This window comes from Pelobates fuscus, chromosome 1, assembly GCF_036172605.1.
Source record: "Pelobates fuscus isolate aPelFus1 chromosome 1, aPelFus1.pri, whole genome shotgun sequence".
Taxonomy (NCBI): Eukaryota; Metazoa; Chordata; class Amphibia; order Anura; family Pelobatidae; genus Pelobates; species Pelobates fuscus.
Window position 1 is genome coordinate 9,405,640 of NC_086317.1, and position 22,794 is coordinate 9,428,433.

The window sequence follows — 22,794 nt, forward strand, 5'->3', positions numbered from 1 at the left end:
GCAAGGTTTTTCACACCATTATATAGGCCTATACCCAGAATTTTAGCTCCATCCCAATCCAGCCTTCTAGAGAAGATCAGCTGATGGACAGTCTCAGGGCTCGCGTCCTGTGGGAACGGCGTTCCTGCACTTTTTTCACAGCAGGAACACTGTTACTGTTGCTCCTGCAGGCACTCAGTGGGTGGCAAAAAAATCCCCTGTCATGGGGGGGCCCCCAAGAGGTGGCCTGATGGACCCCCCCTCAGCGGGCGCCTGTCTCCCTGTCAGATGCGGCGAGGGAGCGGTGTTCTCTGACAGAGAGACAGCTGCCTGCTGCACTGGACCCCAGGGACAGGTCCACGCCAGCTCTCCAGGTAGGGAGGCTGGGTGGACATTTGTAAATGTAAAAAATATGAATGTGTGTTTATATATTCATTCAAGTGTAGATTTTTTTTTTTGTTTGGGGGGGGGGGGGGGGGGGCGGCGGGGCATGAGGGCGGTGGATCTTGGGTGAGTTCCCACACTTTATTCCCCAGGACTTGACCCCTGGAAAGTCTGGGTCCCATTTCTGCTGCCACAGGACCATGTGCACACCACACAGAATGGACTGGCATCATATGGATCCAAAAATGGTACTGTACTACACTGAAACAGCCGTCATAAACATAATTCTGTTAATTATGATGGATGACAACCTGACTACACCCTCCCTGACTATTGAAATCTGTGCCCTTTATCTATACCATATACTACTGACAGTGGTGGGTCATTCGTAGGGCTATTTATTGTAGCGCCCCCACCAGATAAATTACATTAAACATTGACTTTTTTTAAAATAATTTCCCGTGGTAAGAAATGTATTAACTTAATAAAATAACATTATAAATGGTAAACCTACACTATGCAGCACGGCAGGGCTACAGATTCTCCTCTCCTTCTTCCACTACAGGTCAAACTGAATTATTGCTGTTTATATAAACTGAGTGAAATAGGGCATGTATAGAATTTAGGTAGTTTGTAAACCCGACCATTCAGCTCACACGCTCAGTGCTTATATGAGGGCTGAATGTGTTATCGTTTTTTTGTTTTTGAAGTTCTAAAATATGAATTTGAGGCACAGATCTTGGAAGCGGGTCTGATTTAGCATAAACCTTATGGCTTTCAATGGCCGTGGACAGAGCTCTGTCTCGGTCATAATACAAGGTAATACACGTACTGCGTATTCAAAAGCCCCTCTCCTTTTTATAAAGCCCAGAAATGAAAATGTTTGTTCTAAATTTCAGCTCTTACCTAAATATCCCGTTTAGCCACATATAACACAGATCTTTTATTTCTGCGTTAGATTGCATGTATTGGGGAGCAAAAGTGCCATCTTGTACCTTTAGATAAAGCAATGTTTCCTCAGCTGTTTTGCAGCAAAATCAGAACAAAGCTGTATTAAATACATTTACACTTACAATTGCTAAATGTCCCTTGGTGAGTCCGTCCAAACGCTTATCAAGGAAAAATACGAATTCATGTAGTTTCACCAAAATAAAATCTACTGTATTATGCAATAATATATTAAACCTACCAGCCCGTTGGCAGAGAACAGTACAGCAGACATAATCGAATGCCTGCCGCTGAATGGGGGAAATTAAAGGAGCAGGAGACGCACTGAACGAGGACACAGTGTGACTGCTGACAAAGTGTCCGCTTTGGACACAAAACAAGTTCATTGTGTCTCCTTGTCCTTTTGTTTTCTCCCCTTCAGTGGCAGGTAGGTGTTAGGGGTGTGTTTGTCTACTGTGCTGCCCTCTGCCAACTGCCTTGCATTTTGTGATCTAGTTTTACAATCATCTCTATTTTTGTTAAAAATCACACAGATTCTGATATTGTTTTATGTGCAACTTTCATCATCGTTTTGTACTGCTGCAACATCAAAAAGTCACCCAATATTCACTGGGGTAAAGGAACTCTCCAGACCCCTAAAGCAGTAAAGCTTGCTAAAGTGGGCCCTCTTCCTTCATTTTACAAAAAGTGCAGATTTCAATTGGAATTGACACTTTTATAAATTACCCTGCTTACACCCCCTTCAATCAGACAACATATTACTTCCTGGTTTGTTTAGCTCAGTGGAACTAAACTCAAGAGGCAGCAATATCCCAGAGCACCTTCCCTGCCAAGACATCTCATTGAGCTGTTGAGCTGCATTGGGAAGTCTGTGATTGGACAGCCACAGAAAGTCTAGGCGGGGCTAGAAGAGGAGGGCTTGTAAAGGCTGCAGACAAGAAATCTTTGGCTTTTACATGCTGTTTTTAGATAAACCTCAATTTAAAAAACGCATAATTAAATGCATACATGTGTTCATTGCGGTTATTTCTACTACAGTATTTAGTTTTTTTTTGTGTGTGTGTGTGTTTGGGTAGTAGAGTGTCCTTTTAATCACTAAATTATGATTTATGAGCTATTCACCAGGGAACTGTAAATTAGTAGACTAACATAGCTGCACTAGAAAAAGTTGATTTAAAATTTCTCTAAATTGCGAATCTTTGGACTCAAGTTTGTGCTTGCTTGGTGATATCTAGACAGTTCACAGTTAATGATTAACCCTGTAAATTCAGCAGTAGAACAAATTACAAAGGATGAAAAGCCATCAACATTTTCTGGAATCATCCACAGTGAATTCATATTGGAAGATATACATATTTATCTTCAGACTTTAGCATGAAATAAAACGGTTATCCTTGTAAACCAAAAAAAAAAAGTACAATACAGATTCACTAAACAGTTTCTAATGAAAGACACAAGTAGAATATCATAGATCAAATGTCCTTATGAAGGATTACAGTTTATACTTCATTTTATATTTATAGGGTTCAAACATTTAAAAAAAATAATAATGTATGGTTTGGATTTGAATCCAAGTAACGTCACATTTTATATAGTTAATAATAAGTCAACTTTATTCTATTTCACATATAAATAACACAGCTTTGGATTTGTATCACGCAAGATAATTTAGTTTCTCTTTTGAGCTTTGCTTTAATTTACTGAAATCTTGATTAGTGTTAGTAATACTATAGCTTGGACAACAATGCCCAGTTTATCTATCAACACTGCTTACCTGGTGCTTTAAAACGCGTCAGTAATCTGCTAACCAAGTATTCCTCGACTACCTGCTTTTTAAAATTATATTTCTATTTCATAATATTCACCTGCTTGTAACATCAAACTTCACTCTGTATTTGTGGAGATTCCCTTTTGATTTCTAGAATGGATAGGGTCTTCCCTGTCCCTGATCAAGTTTGCTTCAGCTTCCTTTAAAGAGTCTTTCGTAAAGACAGCAGGGTCTCCTTCTTCTGCTCTGGCTGCCCTGTCTGGTACAAACTGGGAAGCTTAAAACGTTCTTTTTTGGCTTCCCTGGAATTAAATGGACAGATCTTCAGGTGTTCAGCCATGGATGGGGCATCATCAAACTCCCAGTGGTGAACCTTGGAGAAGAGGCTGCTAAAATTCCAAACCTGCGTTAAGGAGGAACATAAAATGATAGTAACTAACCCTGGGCAAATCATTTAATTTGGAAATCTATGTAACCAAAGTCTACTAAAAGGTCTATTATTACACTAACAAATGGACAGTAAATTGAATGTTTTATCCTATTTTTTTTTCTGGATTCAATCTTCAAAAGGCAGAAGAAAAACATTAATAAATGAAAACCCTTTAGAGTCCACTTTTACCTAAAAGGGTCATGTTATTTCACATCGTAATCAGGCGATTACTGCTACGAAGTGTCCACCATCAACATTATCATGATCACGTGAAATGTTTTATTTCCATATATATTTCAAACTTTTGAATTTGTATTTACTTTGTGAAAATGGCCCAAAACTATACTTTTATATGGTAATTTTGGCATAAGCCAATAAAATATACACTTTAAGGGTAGATCTTGCCTTTTCAATGTTTGTAATTATTAAAGAAACATCAGATATAATTCTTGGAGACACTGTCAGCTTTCTTTAGACCAATGCACTCCATCTTCTCTATAGTGTATATAACATACTGTACAATACATGAAATAAGGATCAGAAAACCTATGCTCTATAATTTGGATATCATGGGTGAGTGGCCCAGTAATGATTTTTAAATGGACTTCTAAGCATGCAACTTTTTTCTGATTCTTTCAAACACAGTTACCTTTTTTCGAGATCTCCACGATGTCCCTCCATGAGAATATGTCTTCTTCTCCCAACATAAATGGACCATGCCTCTCTCATGTAACAATGTGGCACAAACATCCCTCGTCAAAACAGACACCTGTGATAGCTGAGATAGACTGAAACTGTCCAGAAATCCAGCAATGTGCTGCAGGACCTCTAGTGGCAGAGTGGTCAAAGAATCTTTGCTTTTCCCTCTATTACTTCTTGAAAGGTTAGGTCTTACACCCTCATATAACGTATCGGCCACCAGTGGTTTCATGCCAAAGGTTTTAAGCTCCTTGTTGTAGATGACTTGGGCCTTCTGCTTTTTTGGGTGAAACCTGTTTTGTGCAAAAGTGCAACCCAAGTAAGAAAGTGGGCATCTCTGGTGGAACCACCCATTAAGATCAGATTGTATATCACAGTGGGCATTTTTAAAATGGAAGGAAAACTCATCTCTCCTGAAGAAGAGGTTGCAGGAGAAGCTGAAAGCTGAATTGTTTGTGTTGTTTCTTCTGGTAACACACTCAGTCTCTATGTCTAGATGAAGTCCTACATTTCTGCTATGTGGAAGAGTATCTAATAAAACAATCTTGTCAGAAAAAGCATCCATGCCAAAATCAAAAGTCTGTGTCCCAATATCAGTCAGCATGCAAGCAAGAGCGTTTGTTTCTGATATTGTGTGACCTCTCACCTCCTTCTCCAGGGCACAAAGCAAGGTATTGTAAATCGCATCTGATAAGGGTAAGTCCTGCTGTTGGATTCCTAAGTCTGAAGTGTCGACTGACTGTTCTTTTACTACTTTAGGGCGGTCTTCACCTGGTCTTGCTCTTCTCCAGTGGTAGCTATCTGGTATTTTGAATGTGTTCACGGATTTGACTACTTGTGCTTCAAGTTTGCCATAAACAAAGTCTTTCTCTTTAGGAGTGCATGCTGCCATTTGACCGAATTGGATCAGCATACTGCCATGATGGACCAAGTACATATTGTAACTTCCACAATCCACTTCAGTCTTCAGCCTTTCTAGCACGCCATCCTGCCAAGGAGCCAAACCGGTTGTCTCCATGTTCACATTCTGCTTCTTCTTTTCATCTTGTGTTTTAGTTTCCTCCTGTTTATCAACCATTTTGCTCTTGGCAGTTGTATTTTTGCTAGTTTTTGAAGTGTTGCTATTGCTTTGGGCTGCATTGGACTCCAAATACTGAGCTGCTGTTTTTTCTTTACTGAAAATAGATTCCCAATCAGAAAATATTGATGCATCTAGATCTCCTCCTTTGTTCCTTGCCAGAGCCTCACGTTCATATTGTGTAAGACCAACTTCACCGTTATTCAACTCTATATCATTCAGCTGCAAATCTGTTCCTCCTACTGCACCGACTTCTTCCATAGTGTCATCGTCTTTCTCTAGACTTATTATATTTTGGGGATTTTCTGACAGTTCTGGGTAGAATTCTGACATTTTCAAAGAGCTGAACAGAATGTTCTGGTCTCTAAGAGCTAGGGCCACATCTAGACATTCTTCGTTCTGCTCTTCCTTTGTAAGGTTTTCAAATAGTGGTCCTTCTTTGTCAATAACAGGCCAACGATTCCAATCCATAGAGCAACAGACCACACTTGCAGGACAAACCTTCAGGTGCTTTGTCAGTTTGGAACGAGACATAGAGAATGGGCATCCAAAAACTGAATTTAGGCAAGGAACCCATTCAAGAGGGCAAAGCAGGCGATGCTCATCTTCTTTACATAGATGGAAGGTGGCACCGCAGTGTGTCCGGCAGGCGATCATTGAACAAGAGACGCCGACGTTTACTGGTGCTTGGCATCGTTTGTTGAAGCATAAGTCACAGTGTTTATGCTGCCCTGGAGGAGGCTTCTGTGGTCGTCCCTTTATTCATTAATAGAAGTGAGGAAAATTAAAAGAAAACAGAAACATAATTAGTTATATGCTAAAAGATAATTAAAGGAACACTATAGTCCCCTAAATTACTTTAGCTAAATAAAGCAGTTTTAGTGTATAGATCATTCCCCTGCAATTTCACTGCTCAATTCCCTGTCATTTAGGAGTTAAATCACTTTGTTTCTGTTTATGCAGCCCTAGCCACACCTCCCCTGGCTATGATTGACAGAGCCTGCATGAAAAAAAAAACTGGTTTCACTTTCAAACAGATGTAATTTACCTTAAATAATTGTATCTCAATCTCTAAATTGAACTGTAATCACATACAGGAGGCTCTTGCAGGGTCTAGCAAGCTATTAACATAGCAGGGGATAAGAAAATCTTAATTAAACAGAACTTGCAATAAAGAAAGCCTAAATAGGACTCTCTTTACAGGAAGTGTTTATGGAAGGCTGTGCAAGTCACATGCAGGGAGGTGTGACTAGGGTTCATAAACAAAGGGATTTAACTCCTAAATGGCAGAGAATTGAGCAGTGAGGCTGCAGGGGCATGTTTTATACACCAAAACTGCTTCATTAAGCTAAAGTTGTTCAGGTGACTATAGTGTCCCTTTAAACTTCCTCACTCATTGATAAATATTTATTAATTAAAACCTGCTGACTTGTAATAAAGTGAATCATAAGCAGTCGTGCACACAATGTACAACACTATTATTATTTTGAAATGTTGGCACACGTTGTGAGTGTTGGCAAAACCTTATACAATCTAGGTGGAATAGTACATATTATGGTGAACTAAAAATTCAGCATTATTTTGTGGAGTGGTGGAAGGCTGGGCTTTGAAAAGTCAGGCTTTTTGTAAAACCACTAGTATGTAGAATAAACCATTGCATGTATAATAATCTCTGTGTGCATTATTTTGCAATAAGTAAATGCCTCTTTTCAGTGGGTCCTCTGGTGTATGCTTGTTTTACGAGGCAGCCATCTTTAATTCCTGGTTTCTCTGATCAGACACCCAGCTTGCCAGCTAAGCAATGAGCATGTGATCAAGAGCTAGCGTGTGTTAATAAACTCTGCTACCATGTACATGTGCAGGCTTTCTAAATTTTCTAAATTGATATGGGAGGACTTTGTGCTTATGACCATGAAAGCTTAAAATGACAGTCCCTGCATTGCAAGGATAAGGCAGGAGATTCACTGAAAAGGTTATTACATTTATTACAAAATACACAACAAAGCTATATTACATATAAATTTTATCTCCAGTAATACTAAAAATGGATATCATAAATACACAAATGGATATCATACAAAAACATAACCTGGTAAGTTAGGTTTGTTAGTTGGTAGTTATTATTATTATTAAATACCAGTATCATCATCGGGGCAGGCAGGTGAAAGATGGAATTCAGTGTAAACAAATGCAATGTTATGCATTTTGAGATGAGGAATTTGGAACTAGTAGACATAACAGGCAACAATATGCAATGTCGGTCATCAGCTGCAAAGGCCTGTAAGGCATTGTGTAAAGAAAGAATAATTTAGCCCCTTTATAAATGTGTGATAAAACACCACCTTGAAAATGTAGTGTAATGCTGACAAACCATTTTTAAGAAGGATATTGAGGAACGAGAAAAAGTGCAGAGGTGGTCTAAAAAATGAGTAAATGGGAAAAAAGGCTAGGAAAGTTGTACTTGTTCTTTTTGTACTTCTTTTAAGAAAAAAATAAATATGAGTAACAGTATGTTAATATTAACCTGTCCATTAATAAAAGGAAGGGCAAAATGCCCTAATGCAATGTTAACTTATTAATATAAAAGCTTATTGTCAATGTGGAAATCGTATTGCCATTTTTGTATCAATAATATTTATTTATAAAATTGGGCAGACTAGATGGGCTGAATGGTTCTTATCTGCCGTCACATTCTATGTTTCTATAATATATTTCCCCCTGTTTTTGATGCACAAAAATAAATATTGGGGTATTCTTATCAATATGTCATTTTGAGAAAAACTGTGCATTCGTTTTAAAGAGGAGGAGTCACCAATAGAGGATATGCTAATGGGAGGACTGGCAATCCAGGAGAAAATTCCTCCCTAGACCACTGGTAAGGGAGGGCTGACAAGGGGAGCAATGGACAAATCCCCCCACCACCCCCTGGGTCACTGATGTGGGAGGACCGGCAATCCTGGGAACAATTCCCCCCTAGGTCACTGGTATGTGAGAACCGGCAATCCTGGAAACAATTCCCCCCTAGGTCACTGATATGGGAGGATTGGCAATCTTGAGAACAATTCCCCCTTAGGTCACTGATATGGGAGGATTGGCAATCCTAGGAACAATTCCCCCCAGGTCACTGATATGGGAGGACCGGCAATCCTGAGAACAATTCCCCCCTAGGTCACTGATATGGGAGGATTGGCAATCCTAGGAACAATTCCCCCCAGGTCACTGATATGGGAGGACCGGCAATCCTGAAAACAATTCCCCCCTAGGTCACTGATATGGGAGGATTGGCAATCCTAGGAACAATTCCCCCCAGGTCACTGATATGGGAGGACCGGCAATCCTGAGAACAATTCCCCCCTAGGTCACTGATATGGGAGGATTGGCAATCCTAGGAACAATTCCCCCCAGGTCACTGATATGGGAGGATTGGCAATCCTAGGAACAATTCCCCCCAGGTCACTGATATGGGAGGACCGGCAATCCTGAGAACAATTCCCCCCTAGGTCACTGATATGGGAGGATTGGCAATCCTAGGAACAATTCCCCCCAGGTCACTGATATGGGAGGATTGGCAATCCTAGGAACAATTCCCCCAGGTCACTGATATGGGAGGACCGGCAATCCTGGGAACAATTCCCTCCTAGGTCACTGATGTGGGAGGACCGGCAATCCTGGGAACAATTCCCCCCTAGGTCACTGGTATGGGAAGACTGACAATCCTGGGAAAAATTCTCCCCTGTCCAGGTAACTGATTTGGGAGGACTGGCAATACTGGGAACAATTCCCCCCTAGGTCACTGATGTGGGAGGGTCAGCAATCCTGGGAACAATTCCCCCCCTAGGTCACTGATATGGGAGGACCAGCAATCCTGGGAACAATTCCCTCCTAGGTCACTGATGTGGGATGGCCAGCAATACTGGGAACAATTCCCCCCTAGGTCACTGGTATGGGAGAACCGGCAATCCTGGGAACAATTCCCCCCCTAGGTCACTGATGTGGGATGGCCAGCAATCCTGGGAACAATTCCCTCCTAGGTCACTGATGTGGGAGGACCGGCAATCCTAGGAACAATTCCCCCCTAGGTCACTGGTATGGGAGGACCGGCAATCCTAGGAACAATTCCCCCCTAGGTCACTGGTATGGGAAGACTGACAATCCTGGGAAAAATTCTCCCCTGTCCAGGTAACTGATTTGGGAGGACTGGCAATACTGGGAACAATTCCCCCCTAGGTCACTGATGTGGGATGGCCAGCAATCCTGGGAACAATTCACCCCTAGGTCACTGATGTGGGATGGCCAGCAATACTGGGAACAATTCCCCCCTGGGTCACTGATATGGGAGGACCAGCAATCCTGGGAACAATTCCCCCCTAGGTCACTGATGTGGGAGGGCCAGCAATCCTGGGAACAATTCCCCCCTAGGTCACTGGTATGGGAAGACTGACAAGGAGAGCAAGGGACAAAGCCCCCTCATGTCACTGGCAAACCAAGGAATAATTCTCCCCCTGCCTAGGTTAATAGTGTGAGAGGACTGGCCAACCTGGGAACAATCTTGACACACTGCTCTTGGATAAAGCTTCTGAAACCTCTCTGTGTTATTTGAAAAAACAACTATTAAAAAATTACTGAAGACAAAATATTGTCACATTTACTAAACTGATGCCCATGTATCATTGTCTGCCCCCTGAAATAGTTATATCCTAAAAATAATAATAGTCATAAACCCTTAAATTGTCAACACAAAAAAAGATGCAAAATAGTTAGGTCTGTGTTAGAAATTAAAGTATATATGAGATTTTCAGCTGTTTCTACATGATATCAGCTTTTATTGGATATTGGCTGCAAGGCACGTGAAAGATTAACTCACCATGATTTTGGCTAGAACTCAACAGTCAGGTCACATTCGACCACCTCCTAAATTATTTTGCTGTGATTGTGATTCTGATAGAAAAAGAAAAATAAGAAATGTTAGAAGTAATATGAAATAAAATGTTATATCTGTGGACGACATTCAGATACGCCACTGGTCAATAATTGTATAACTTCACATTTTATTGGTTTAATATGTTATATAGTTATAGATAATGACTTGGGCTTGGTCAGAAGGAAGCAGAGGTGATCTTCATCCCACCTCGAATGTAGAGAGGCAGTAATCAGGAGAGATCTCTCAGTCCAAGAGCCATTAGTATTTTTAATAATTAATGCTGAAGATTCCTAAATGTAAAGTGGGCTTCCGGTTCCGCCGCCATCTTAGCTAGCAGCAGTTGTACTCACCTCCTCTCGGGATAATTTCATCTGATTCCATCTGACGCTTGGGTGCTGTGTGGGGCTGCTCTAAAACTGGGTCTGCCTCCTCACATTCTCACCGACCGACCGGACTCCATTGGAGGACCTGCTTGAGGGTCTGCTCGCTGCTCTGCACATCGAGAGCAAGGGCCGAAAGTCAAGGCCTTTGGGACAGGCCCGCATTACCCGACCGCAGCTGTTGGGGAAATATAACATCACTCTGGGATTCGGTGAGGCTGGTACTTACCAAAGAACTTCGAAGGCAGGGTACATATATCACTCGCGGTGGATACTGTGACAGGTACCGCATCACTTCTTAAAGCTGTACCTCCTGCTTGCAACTACCCCTCTGTGCAGCCTCTCTAGACTACACACAACTAACTGGGTTACAGCCACACACATTGCCTCTGAAGGGAATCACACTGACAAGCTGTGGCTGCCGGTGTACTCACAGTCTCTCAGTTCAGGAATTAAACCAGGCGGCACCTAATCACATACCTCAATTCTGAACCCAGGCTGTCACACAGCTGCTTGCATTGTGTATAGGACTCAATGTGCTTACCCTGCTTTATTTTATATACCCAACATTCCTGCTTTTCATTGCCCCTAACTACTGCTTGGGGTTACTGCTGCCACTCCACACTGGTGACCTTGCTACTAGGCTGTCTCTCTGCTCACATCAGCCTGTGCCACCTGGAGGAACTGTATGCTGCTGCTTACGCATCTATCGCTCTTACCTTGAGCACCCACTAATTTACCCTGCTTCATAGCTTGTGGAGGTAGGGCTCGTCAGGCACTGCAGCTCACCTCCTGGATTCCATCTCTCTGTAGAGGCATGCTTGAAAAGAACCCTCTGCTTGCCAGATATCCTGTTTGTATATACCTAGACAGTTTTTGCTGAGTTTTCATTCTGTCTGCACCACGTTCCTGCCCTAACACAGACTGGTTTTTAATTGCTCACATCGATATATCCGTTACGTTGTCTAAAGTTCCTATCCAGTCCTGACTGGCTGACAACGGTTCACCTACGAACCACACTCTCAGGGACTCCACCTGGTGGATCTTTCTTCCTCTCTCTTTCACTCTTGGCTTCTCTCCATTTCCCCCATGCTCACTACCTATCCTCATTACTCCATTCTTACCTCGTTGCACAACACGTATACTTACCACAGTCGTAAGTATAGCACAGTAGGCTTGACACCCTGTCTCTTCTTCTCTCTGCATTCTAATGTTATCTTCACAAAGATCACATTTGCTCTTAACAACAGGTCCCTCGATCCTACTACCTTGCCTTTCCCTCCTTATCTTTACTCCACCATCATAGATAAGTTCATTGACAAAACCCTATCCAAGAGAACACAAGGAAAACCTCAAAGACCAACCAAAAAGATACACCTCAAAGATCCTACACCAGTCTCTACTCCTCATTGCTCACTAACAGGGTCAGACGCAGATGAGGGACCCACTCAAATGGGCTCCACTACTAACCTAATTTCACAAGAGGCGTCCGAAACAGCTTGGGAGGTTTCAAACCTCCTTAAACCAATATTTGAATTTCAATTTAAGGACATCAAAGAAGTTCACGACTCCCTCGTTTGAATCGATATGTTCCTGGTGACCCCGACAGTTTTACCACATCTCAACTGCTCCACTATAGAGAAAATCACCGTCACTGATCACGCACCTATCACGCTAATTATCTCCACACAGCCCTCAAACCCAATTACTAAAAACCCATCTTTCCAGGGTCACTTACAGACTAGTTGGGCTAACTTTGTAAATGATAATCTGGACCATGTGGATGACACTGAACTGCTGTGGGAGACATCCAGGGCGGTTATTTATGAGGGGACAGATACTGTCTTATTTGGCATCAGTCAAAAAAAAAAATGGAGAAGGGACTTAACTTCACTGCTTGAACAGGAGCTCAAACGAGCCCATAGTCACTACTTGGTCATCCCTTCCGATACACATAGGTAGTCATACTGATATGCCCAACACACCTTAAATACCTTTATAGCGAACCATGCACAATCTAAGCTAGACTTGAAAACACTTTTCGTTGCGTGGGGTGGAAGGTCTGGGACACTGTTGGCTCGAATGGCCAACCCTAAGTCCAACTTCAAGCCTATTACAGCAATCAACTCTCCAGATAGGAATAGATGTACTTCCCATGTGGCTATCAACAAGCTATTCTATGATTGCTACAAAAAAATAACTGGGGCACAGCCGGCTGACCATGGTCACAGCATGGCTTTTCTTAAGAGCCTTGACCTTCCCCAGTTGAGTGAGGAGTCCAGGGAGCTTCTTAAAGAACCTATATCTGAAGGCAAAATTCACATAGCAATAAAGACTGGGAAAGCACCCGGCTCCGACGGCTTTACCTTAGAACACATTAAGAAGGCCTGCCAATAGATTAACCTAATCAATCATTTATTGTGTAGTTTAGATCAATAAAAGTTTTTTGGCTACTTTATTGTACCAATCCTCTTTTTATTGCACTCTCTATGCACTTTAAACTTTTTTTTTTACCTATTCCTGGCATTTTAACCTTTCCTGGTTACTTTTACTTCCACTGGCAATTTTAAAGTTCCAGTACTCCAAGAAATCCTAGGTGGGGATCATACCACGAGCGCCTATCCATAGAGCAGTACCTCTGCTCTATCTTTGTGAGTATTATTTTATTTCCTCTACTACTCTCTTAACCTATCACAATTGAGAGCACTATTGCTGCTTTTTATTTTTCTATATTGGAGCCTTGGATCACCAGACGGTGCTGACGGACGTATCGCCGCTACAAATCCTATAAGCGGGGATTATACCGCTGTACGCTATCCACACCAGAGCTGGCCATAGCTCCCTCAAATGTGAGTTTTTTACCTCTTCTTATCTGCACACTGAACCACATCAAAATTGAGAGCACTATTGTCGCTTTCTGTCTTTCTTTTCCGAGTTCTGGACTACCAGACGGTGTTGACGGAGACCCCCTCCCTACATATCCTATAAGCGAGGATTATACCGCTGTACGCAATCCACACCAGAGCTGGCCATAGCTCTCTTGAATGTGAGTTCTCTACATTTTGTTACCTATCACACCCTGAACTTTTATACTATACCATTAGTCGCCTCTACCTCTCTTGTATTTACATATATGGAACAGTCTACACTAGACGCATCCACAGAGGAACTCTATCAAGTATCCTAGACCATCTATTGGCACCCTATCAATACTTTACTGGACTATCTACCCTTATTTGGCGCAGCCCTTCCATATCTTTTTGTATCTATCCACCGAAGGACCCGAGGGGTTTTCCTTCATTTGGGTTGCTGCCTACCTTGACTAATTTTGTGATTACTAGCGCTGAATTCTTTTTGTGTTTAGAATAATTCTGATACCCAAACCCATCAAGGATGTTGAGACTTTGGCTTCCTATCGCCCAATATTACTACTTAGTCAAGATGTCAAACTCCTTACTAAAATCATTGCTCTGAGAGTGCAATCGTTTTTGCCGCGGATGCTCACCTCTCACCAACTGGGCTTTGTGCGGGGCAGACAGTGAGATCCGAAGAGCTCTTGCGGCCGTGGCTTATGCCACATGTGGGGGACTGGACTCATGCTCCCCATCCCTTATTAGCCTTGACATAGAAAAGACCTTTGATAGTATATCCTGGCAGCACCTGATTTGGGTGCTAAAGTTGCGATATTTTGGTCACACATTTGTCCATATTATTCAAAATGTACAACATCACCCCACTGTCTGTATTATCACAATTGGCCTGGATTCACCATACTTTGCCCTGGGGAGGGGTGTGCAACAGGGCTGCCCACTCTCACCTCTTGTTTAATTTTGATATCGACCCATTACTGAGAGCTCTCGAGAAGCTGCAGGGGTTTAAGGGCATACCGATGGGTGATGTTACACTGAAAGTCACAGCATTTGCTGATGACCTGTTACTCTTTATCACAGACCCACGGTCTGTGATAAAGCCCCTTGTTCACTTGCTAGAGACATTCCGCGACATGGCGGGCCTCAGGGTCAATTTAGCCAAATTATGTGCCCTTCACTTGAGTGGGCGCCCTCCGCCGCCACTCCCTCAAAGGTTTCCTTTGCCGTGGCAATCGGGGGCACTTAAATATCTTTGCATTGAAACCCCTAGAGATCTCTCCCTCATATATAAATTGAATATTCCGCCAATCTTTACGGCCATCTTTGCAGAGTTTGAACATCGGCACAAGTTGCCTTAATCTACATTGGAAGGGAAAATCTATACAAATTGGTCAGTTTTCCTAAACTGTTATTTCTGCTCCAGGTGCTCCCAATACTCCTCTCGAAAAATGACGAGTGTTTGTTGAACAAATATCTTAGACAATTTCTCTGGGAGGGACATGGGGCCCGACTTAGCCTTACTAAATTATACCAGCACAGGAGTGATGGTGGTCTAAACCTGCCTAATGCTGGGGAATACAGTTTGACACCACAGTTTAGGCATGCGCTAGATTGGATTCAATCCCAAAACAGATTTTCTAACTTGTCCTTTGAGTCCTATCCTGCATTACCGAACCCACTCGTGGCTATCCTTTACAGGCCGCACCACCTACTCCCTGACTCTGTCCTATCTAATCCCCTCCTGGTTACCCCTATCAGGGCCTGGAAACATTCCCACTCCAAATAAGGTGCTGACCCAATACGCACCACCCACCTGCCTTTAACTCATAACCCAGACTTTTTTCCAGGTGCTCACCACCCTTTCACGGTGTGGGCGGAGAGTGGGATTTCCACCCTCCGGCCTTTTGTAGATCATGTTGGCCAGAGGTTTCTGTCCCTTGCTGAGCTATGGAAGCGTTGTCCAGGCCATCCACTTCCATAGTTTGCTTACCTTCAAACACAACACTACTATAACACAATTACTCAACACTTCACGCCTGTTGACTGGGAGAACCCTCGAGATGCCATGTTGTGCTCTTCTAACTCAATTTCCAAACTCTATAAGATACTGCGATATATCCCGGACTGGAGCAGCTTACAAACAGGCATAGGGAAGTGGAAGACACATTTTCCGAACATAACTCCGGGAGACATGCTCACTGCACACTTTACCCATAGCCAGACACTACCAATGGTGTCTTATAGGGACATGGTCCTTTAAAACTCTACACTATGTGTAACGGATCACCTGGCACCCCGACTTGGTACCTCCGTTAATGGATGCTCCTAGTGCTTCCTGAGGACTCCAAGCACTCTGGCAGACACCACAATCACCGAATCCGAGAAACCTTTTAAATTCTCCCAAGCATATGAATGCTGTAGACCATTGAATAGGAACCATACGAATAGGCTTGTACTCCTAGCAGTCAACTGGAACAGCATGCAATAAATCCTTCCCCCCAATAATGAGACGACACATCACTTTGAGGGTAAAACAGGAACTCTGGACTGTCTCATCTAGCCTGGCTTTTATTACAATACTACACAAACAGTCCCCACCCAGGGGGAGGCATAAAATACCCAATCACATACATGGTTCAGCCCACACATCTCCTCCCCTTAGATAATACTTAACCCAATTATACAGTACACACTTTTCCCCAATTCCTGGATGTACCCCAAAAACAGGGGGTACACCTTTAAATCCAGCATCGCTGGATAGCCCTTATTCAGGGGGGAAACATATCCAAAATTCAAGTCATTCGGATGAATGGTTCGGCAGATATGGGTTTCCAAAGATTTGACCGACCGCATGGGTAAAGTATCCGAAAACAGTTCCATGCATTTTGGCCCTGCGGTCGGTCACAAACAAGGGAATGAAAACAGGCGAATTGCCTGTGTTATAGAGCCTGGACAGGGTTTGAATGAATTCCCTTGTTTGTGGGGTTCTTTCTACCGAACGGCGGGTCATTCGGTAGTTTCTATACGAATTTCTGGAAGTATGGAGGTCTCAGCGGTGTTTGCCTAGTCAAGTGTCCGATTTTAGTTCCAGACACTCGACGGCAAAACACCGCTGTTCGGTAGTTTAAGATGGCCGCCGCCACGTGTTTGTTTCCCGAATGGCGGCCACCCAGAGGACAAAGCATACATTACACTGATTGCCAATTACCCGTTTGCAACATTGTTGCAAACTGTAATTGGAGGCACACTTATTCCTGGGTGGTCTGGTTGTTCGGTAGTTTCACTCAATATACTGAATGGAGTGATTCTACCGAACAATCAGATGAATGCTGCATACAAATCACCCAGGATAAACTTAACACACAAATACACATATAATATTACAGGCAGTACACTAGAATATGTATCACAGTCTTAAAGGGACAGTAGTCCCAAAAGTCCCAATGTGTCCATAGATGCTGTTAAAAGGGCCAGTAGCAGCAATATAAAGTACAATATGCCCCAAATAACCCAGGGGCCATAGTCAGCAGGTAGGAGGCTAGCAAACAGGCTTCTCCAGGGCCCAGTGGCGAGGTTGGTTTCGCCACATTTCTCCCCTTTTCCAAACAGACTAACAGGGTACCTGACCTCTTGCCGGTCAGTGCCCTTGTTAGTCCAGCAGCCCACCCACAATAAATGGTTACTACACCTGAGTAAGGGAAAAACTTGTCCAGGTCCAGGTGCCTCACCACGGCTGTGTGGGGGACTGGTAGGCTGTTTTGGTGGGTTGCTGAGTGGGCAGAGACCAGCGGTACTCTGCCCTGGTGCCAGCACTACCACGGGAGTAGTCTGGTTGGAGCCTGGTTGCTGGAGACCGACTGTCTCCCCTTTAGCTGCGTAGCTCTGCTGCTGGAGTCCGATTGTCTCCCCTTTGGATACATAGCTCCGCTGTTGGAGGGGGAGACCGACTGTCTCTCCTCCCAATGCAGTGTCCTGCTGCTGGGGAAAGGAGACTGGGCTCTCTATTCCCAAAAAATAACGCTGCTGCTGGGGGGTAGGACCAACTACCTCTGCCCCCTGTAACTCAGCCTGCCGCTGGGGAGGGAGGACGCTGCTCTCCTCTCCCTGCACTTTACTGATCCGCCGCTGGGGAGAGGTGGTAGCAAGCTCCTCTCCCCTACATACTTCTATACTCTGTGGAGGGAGACCGACTGTCTCTACTCCCAATACAGTGTCCTGCTGCTGGGGAATGGAGACTGGGCTCTCAATTCCCAACAAATCACACTGCTGCTGGGGAGGGAGGACGGCCCCTTCAGCTCCCTGTAACTTGGGCACAGAGACCACGGTCCCATCTGCGCTGGTGAGGGGCTTACTGTCTCCCCTTGGTGAGCTGCGCTGTCGCTGGGGAGAGGGAATAACAGGCTCCTCTCCCTGAACCGTAGACTGCCGCTGGGGAGCAAGGACGGCCCCTTCCGCTCCCTGTAGCTTGGCCGCAGAGACCACGGTCCCATCTGCGCTGGTGAGGGGCTTACTATCTCCCCTTGGTGAGCTGTGCTGCCGCTGGGGAGGGGGAATAACAGGCTCCTCTCCCTGAACCGTAGACTGCCGCTGGGGAGGAAGGACGACACCTTCAGCTCCCTGTAACTCACACTGCCGCTGGGCAGAGAGACCAATTGGCCACAGGCCCAATCTCCGTAATCTGCACTCACTTTCCCATGCCGCTCGATTCTCCGCATCCAACTTGCGCACGGATGCCATAACCGCCTCTATTGAAGGATTCGGCCCATATCTGGTTAATCGTCTCATGACCTCGTCCCGGTACGCGTCGCCCTCAAAGCGATAGGTCATGTTTGCTGTGACCAGGGGTGCTGTATGAATACTAGCGTTACCCTTACTTTGTAACTCCAAACGAACTGTGTCTCCGAGCTGCTTTACCTCACACTAGGACGCCATCCCACCGCTGCCACCAATGTAACGGATCACCTGGCACCCCGACTTCGTACCTCCGTTAATGGATGCTCCTAGTGCTTCCTGAGGACTCCAAGCACTCTGGCAGACACCACAATCACCGAATCCGAGAAACCTTTTAAATTCTCCCAAGCATATGAATGCTGTAGACCATTGAATAGGAACCATACGAATAGGCTTGTACTCCTAGCAGTCAACTGGAACAGCATGCAATAAATCCTTCCCCCCAATAATGAGACGACACATCACTTTGAGGGTAAAACAGGAACTCTGGACTGTCTCATCCAGCCTGGCTTTTATTACAATACTACACAAACAGTCCCCACCCAGGGGGAGGCATAAAATACCCAATCACATACATGGTTCAGCCCACACATCTCCTCCCCTTAGATAATACTTAACCCAATTATACAGTACACACTTTTCCCCAATTCCTGGATGTACCCCAAAAACAGGGGGTACACCTTTAAATCCAGCATCGCTGGATAGCCCTTATTCAGGGGGGAAACATATCCAAAATTCAAGTCATTCGGATGAATGGTTCGGCAGATATGGGTTTCCAAAGATTTGACCGACCGCATGGGTAAAGTATCCGAAAACAGTTCCATGCATTTTGGCCCTGCGGTCGGTCACAAACAAGGGAATGAAAACAGGCGAATTGCCTGTGTTATAGAGCCTGGACAGGGTTTGAATGAATTCCCTTGTTTGTGGGGTTCTTTCTACCGAACGGCGGGTCATTCGGTAGTTTCTATACGAATTTCTGGAAGTATGGAGGTCTCAGCGGTGTTTGCCTAGTCAAGTGTCCGATTTTAGTTCCAGACACTCGACGGCAAAACACCGCTGTTCGGTAGTTTAAGATGGCCGCCGCCACGTGTTTGTTTCCCGAATGGCGGCCACCCAGAGGACAAAGCATACATTACACTGATTGCCAATTACCCGTTTGCAACATTGTTGCAAACTGTAATTGGAGGCACACTTATTCCTGGGTGGTCTGGTTGTTCGGTAGTTTCACTCAATATACTGAATGGAGTGATTCTACCGAACAATCAGATGAATGCTGCATACAAATCACCCAGGATAAACTTAACACACAAATACACATATAATATTACAGGCAGTACACTAGAATATGTATCACAGTCTTAAAGGGACAGTAGTCCCAAAAGTCCCAATGTGTCCATAGATGCTGTTAAAAGGGCCAGTAGCAGCAATATAAAGTACAATATGCCCCAAATAACCCAGGGGCCATAGTCAGCAGGTAGGAGGCTAGCAAACAGGCTTCTCCAGGGCCCAGTGGCGAGGTTGGTTTCGCCACATTTCTCCCCTTTTCCAAACAGACTAACAGGGTACCTGACCTCTTGCCGGTCAGTGCCCTTGTTAGTCCAGCAGCCCACCCACAATAAATGGTTACTACACCTGAGTAAGGGAAAAACTTGTCCAGGTCCAGGTGCCTCACCACGGCTGTGTGGGGGACTGGTAGGCTGTTTTGGTGGGTTGCTGAGTGGGCAGAGACCAGCGGTACTCTGCCCTGGTGCCAGCACTACCACGGGAGTAGTCTGGTTGGAGCCTGGTTGCTGGAGACCGACTGTCTCCCCTTTAGCTGCGTAGCTCTGCTGCTGGAGTCCGATTGTCTCCCCTTTGGATACATAGCTCCGCTGTTGGAGGGGGAGACCGACTGTCTCTCCTCCCAATGCAGTGTCCTGCTGCTGGGGAAAGGAGACTGGGCTCTCTATTCCCAAAAAATAACGCTGCTGCTGGGGGGTAGGACCAACTACCTCTGCCCCCTGTAACTCAGCCTGCCGCTGGGGAGGGAGGACGCTGCTCTCCTCTCCCTGCACTTTACTGATCCGCCGCTGGGGAGAGGTGGTAGCAAGCTCCTCTCCCCTACATACTTCTATACTCTGTGGAGGGAGACCGACTGTCTCTACTCCCAATACAGTGTCCTGCTGCTGGGGAATGGAGACTGGGCTCTCAATTCCCAACAAATCACACTGCTGCTGGGGAGGGAGGACGGCCCCTTCAGCTCCCTGTAACTTGGGCACAGAGACCACGGTCCCATCTGCGCTGGTGAGGGGCTTACTGTCTCCCCTTGGTGAGCTGCGCTGTCGCTGGGGAGAGGGAATAACAGGCTCCTCTCCCTGAACCGTAGACTGCCGCTGGGGAGCAAGGACGGCCCCTTCCGCTCCCTGTAGCTTGGCCGCAGAGACCACGGTCCCATCTGCGCTGGTGAGGGGCTTACTATCTCCCCTTGGTGAGCTGTGCTGCCGCTGGGGAGGGGGAATAACAGGCTCCTCTCCCTGAACCGTAGACTGCCGCTGGGGAGGAAGGACGACACCTTCAGCTCCCTGTAACTCACACTGCCGCTGGGCAGAGAGACCAATTGGCCACAGGCCCAATCTCCGTAATCTGCACTCACTTTCCCATGCCGCTCGATTCTCCGCATCCAACTTGCGCACGGATGCCATAACCGCCTCTATTGAAGGATTCGGCCCATATCTGGTTAATCGTCTCATGACCTCGTCCCGGTACGCGTCGCCCTCAAAGCGATAGGTCATGTTTGCTGTGACCAGGGGTGCTGTATGAATACTAGCGTTACCCTTACTTTGTAACTCCAAACGAACTGTGTCTCCGAGCTGCTTTACCTCACACTAGGACGCCATCCCACCGCTGCCACCAATGTAACGGATCACCTGGCACCCCGACTTCGTACCTCCGTTAATGGATGCTCCTAGTGCTTCCTGAGGACTCCAAGCACTCTGGCAGACACCACAATCACCGAATCCGAGAAACCTTTTAAATTCTCCCAAGCATATGAATGCTGTAGACCATTGAATAGGAACCATACGAATAGGCTTGTACTCCTAGCAGTCAACTGGAACAGCATGCAATAAATCCTTCCCCCCAATAATGAGACGACACATCACTTTGAGGGTAAAACAGGAACTCTGGACTGTCTCATCCAGCCTGGCTTTTATTACAATACTACACAAACAGTCCCCACCCAGGGGGAGGCATAAAATACCCAATCACATACATGGTTCAGCCCACACATCTCCTCCCCTTAGATAATACTTAACCCAATTATACAGTACACACTTTTCCCCAATTCCTGGATGTACCCCAAAAACAGGGGGTACACCTTTAAATCCAGCATCGCTGGATAGCCCTTATTCAGGGGGGAAACATATCCAAAATTCAAGTCATTCGGATGAATGGTTCGGCAGATATGGGTTTCCAAAGATTTGACCGACCGCATGGGTAAAGTATCCGAAAACAGTTCCATGCATTTTGGCCCTGCGGTCGGTCACAAACAAGGGAATGAAAACAGGCGAATTGCCTGTGTTATAGAGCCTGGACAGGGTTTGAATGAATTCCCTTGTTTGTGGGGTTCTTTCTACCGAACGGCGGGTCATTCGGTAGTTTCTATACGAATTTCTGGAAGTATGGAGGTCTCAGCGGTGTTTGCCTAGTCAAGTGTCCGATTTTAGTTCCAGACACTCGACGGCAAAACACCGCTGTTCGGTAGTTTAAGATGGCCGCCGCCACGTGTTTGTTTCCCGAATGGCGGCCACCCAGAGGACAAAGCATACATTACACTGATTGCCAATTACCCGTTTGCAACATTGTTGCAAACTGTAATTGGAGGCACACTTATTCCTGGGTGGTCTGGTTGTTCGGTAGTTTCACTCAATATACTGAATGGAGTGATTCTACCGAACAATCAGATGAATGCTGCATACAAATCACCCAGGATAAACTTAACACACAAATACACATATAATATTACAGGCAGTACACTAGAATATGTATCACAGTCTTAAAGGGACAGTAGTCCCAAAAGTCCCAATGTGTCCATAGATGCTGTTAAAAGGGCCAGTAGCAGCAATATAAAGTACAATATGCCCCAAATAACCCAGGGGCCATAGTCAGCAGGTAGGAGGCTAGCAAACAGGCTTCTCCAGGGCCCAGTGGCGAGGTTGGTTTCGCCACATTTCTCCCCTTTTCCAAACAGACTAACAGGGTACCTGACCTCTTGCCGGTCAGTGCCCTTGTTAGTCCAGCAGCCCACCCACAATAAATGGTTACTACACCTGAGTAAGGGAAAAACTTGTCCAGGTCCAGGTGCCTCACCACGGCTGTGTGGGGGACTGGTAGGCTGTTTTGGTGGGTTGCTGAGTGGGCAGAGACCAGCGGTACTCTGCCCTGGTGCCAGCACTACCACGGGAGTAGTCTGGTTGGAGCCTGGTTGCTGGAGACCGACTGTCTCCCCTTTAGCTGCGTAGCTCTGCTGCTGGAGTCCGATTGTCTCCCCTTTGGATACATAGCTCCGCTGTTGGAGGGGGAGACCGACTGTCTCTCCTCCCAATGCAGTGTCCTGCTGCTGGGGAAA

At 45.2% G+C, this 22,794-nt stretch overlaps 1 protein-coding gene across 3 annotated transcripts in view; it reads right to left on the minus strand.

Moving 5' to 3' along the window:
- Nucleotides 1-2,950: 2,950 nt before the first annotated feature.
- Nucleotides 2,951-22,794, minus strand: part of FBXO40 (F-box protein 40) — a 42,733-nt gene continuing 22,889 nt past the window's right edge. Inside the window, exons 2-5 of one of the 3 annotated variants that reach the window (XM_063441908.1) lie at nucleotides 10,558-10,765; nucleotides 10,151-10,224; nucleotides 4,159-6,042; nucleotides 2,951-3,482 (exon numbers count right to left, since the gene is read on the minus strand). In XM_063441908.1, the coding sequence (XP_063297978.1) occupies nucleotides 3,282-3,482; nucleotides 4,159-6,042; nucleotides 10,151-10,153 (2,088 nt within the window). In that variant the 5' untranslated portion in view covers nucleotides 10,154-10,224; nucleotides 10,558-10,765 and the 3' untranslated portion in view covers nucleotides 2,951-3,281. Of the gene's footprint in view, nucleotides 3,483-4,158; nucleotides 6,043-10,150; nucleotides 10,225-10,557; nucleotides 11,000-22,794 lie in introns of those variants that run through there. The other 2 variants (XM_063441924.1, XM_063441914.1) reach the window with 2 other exon arrangements.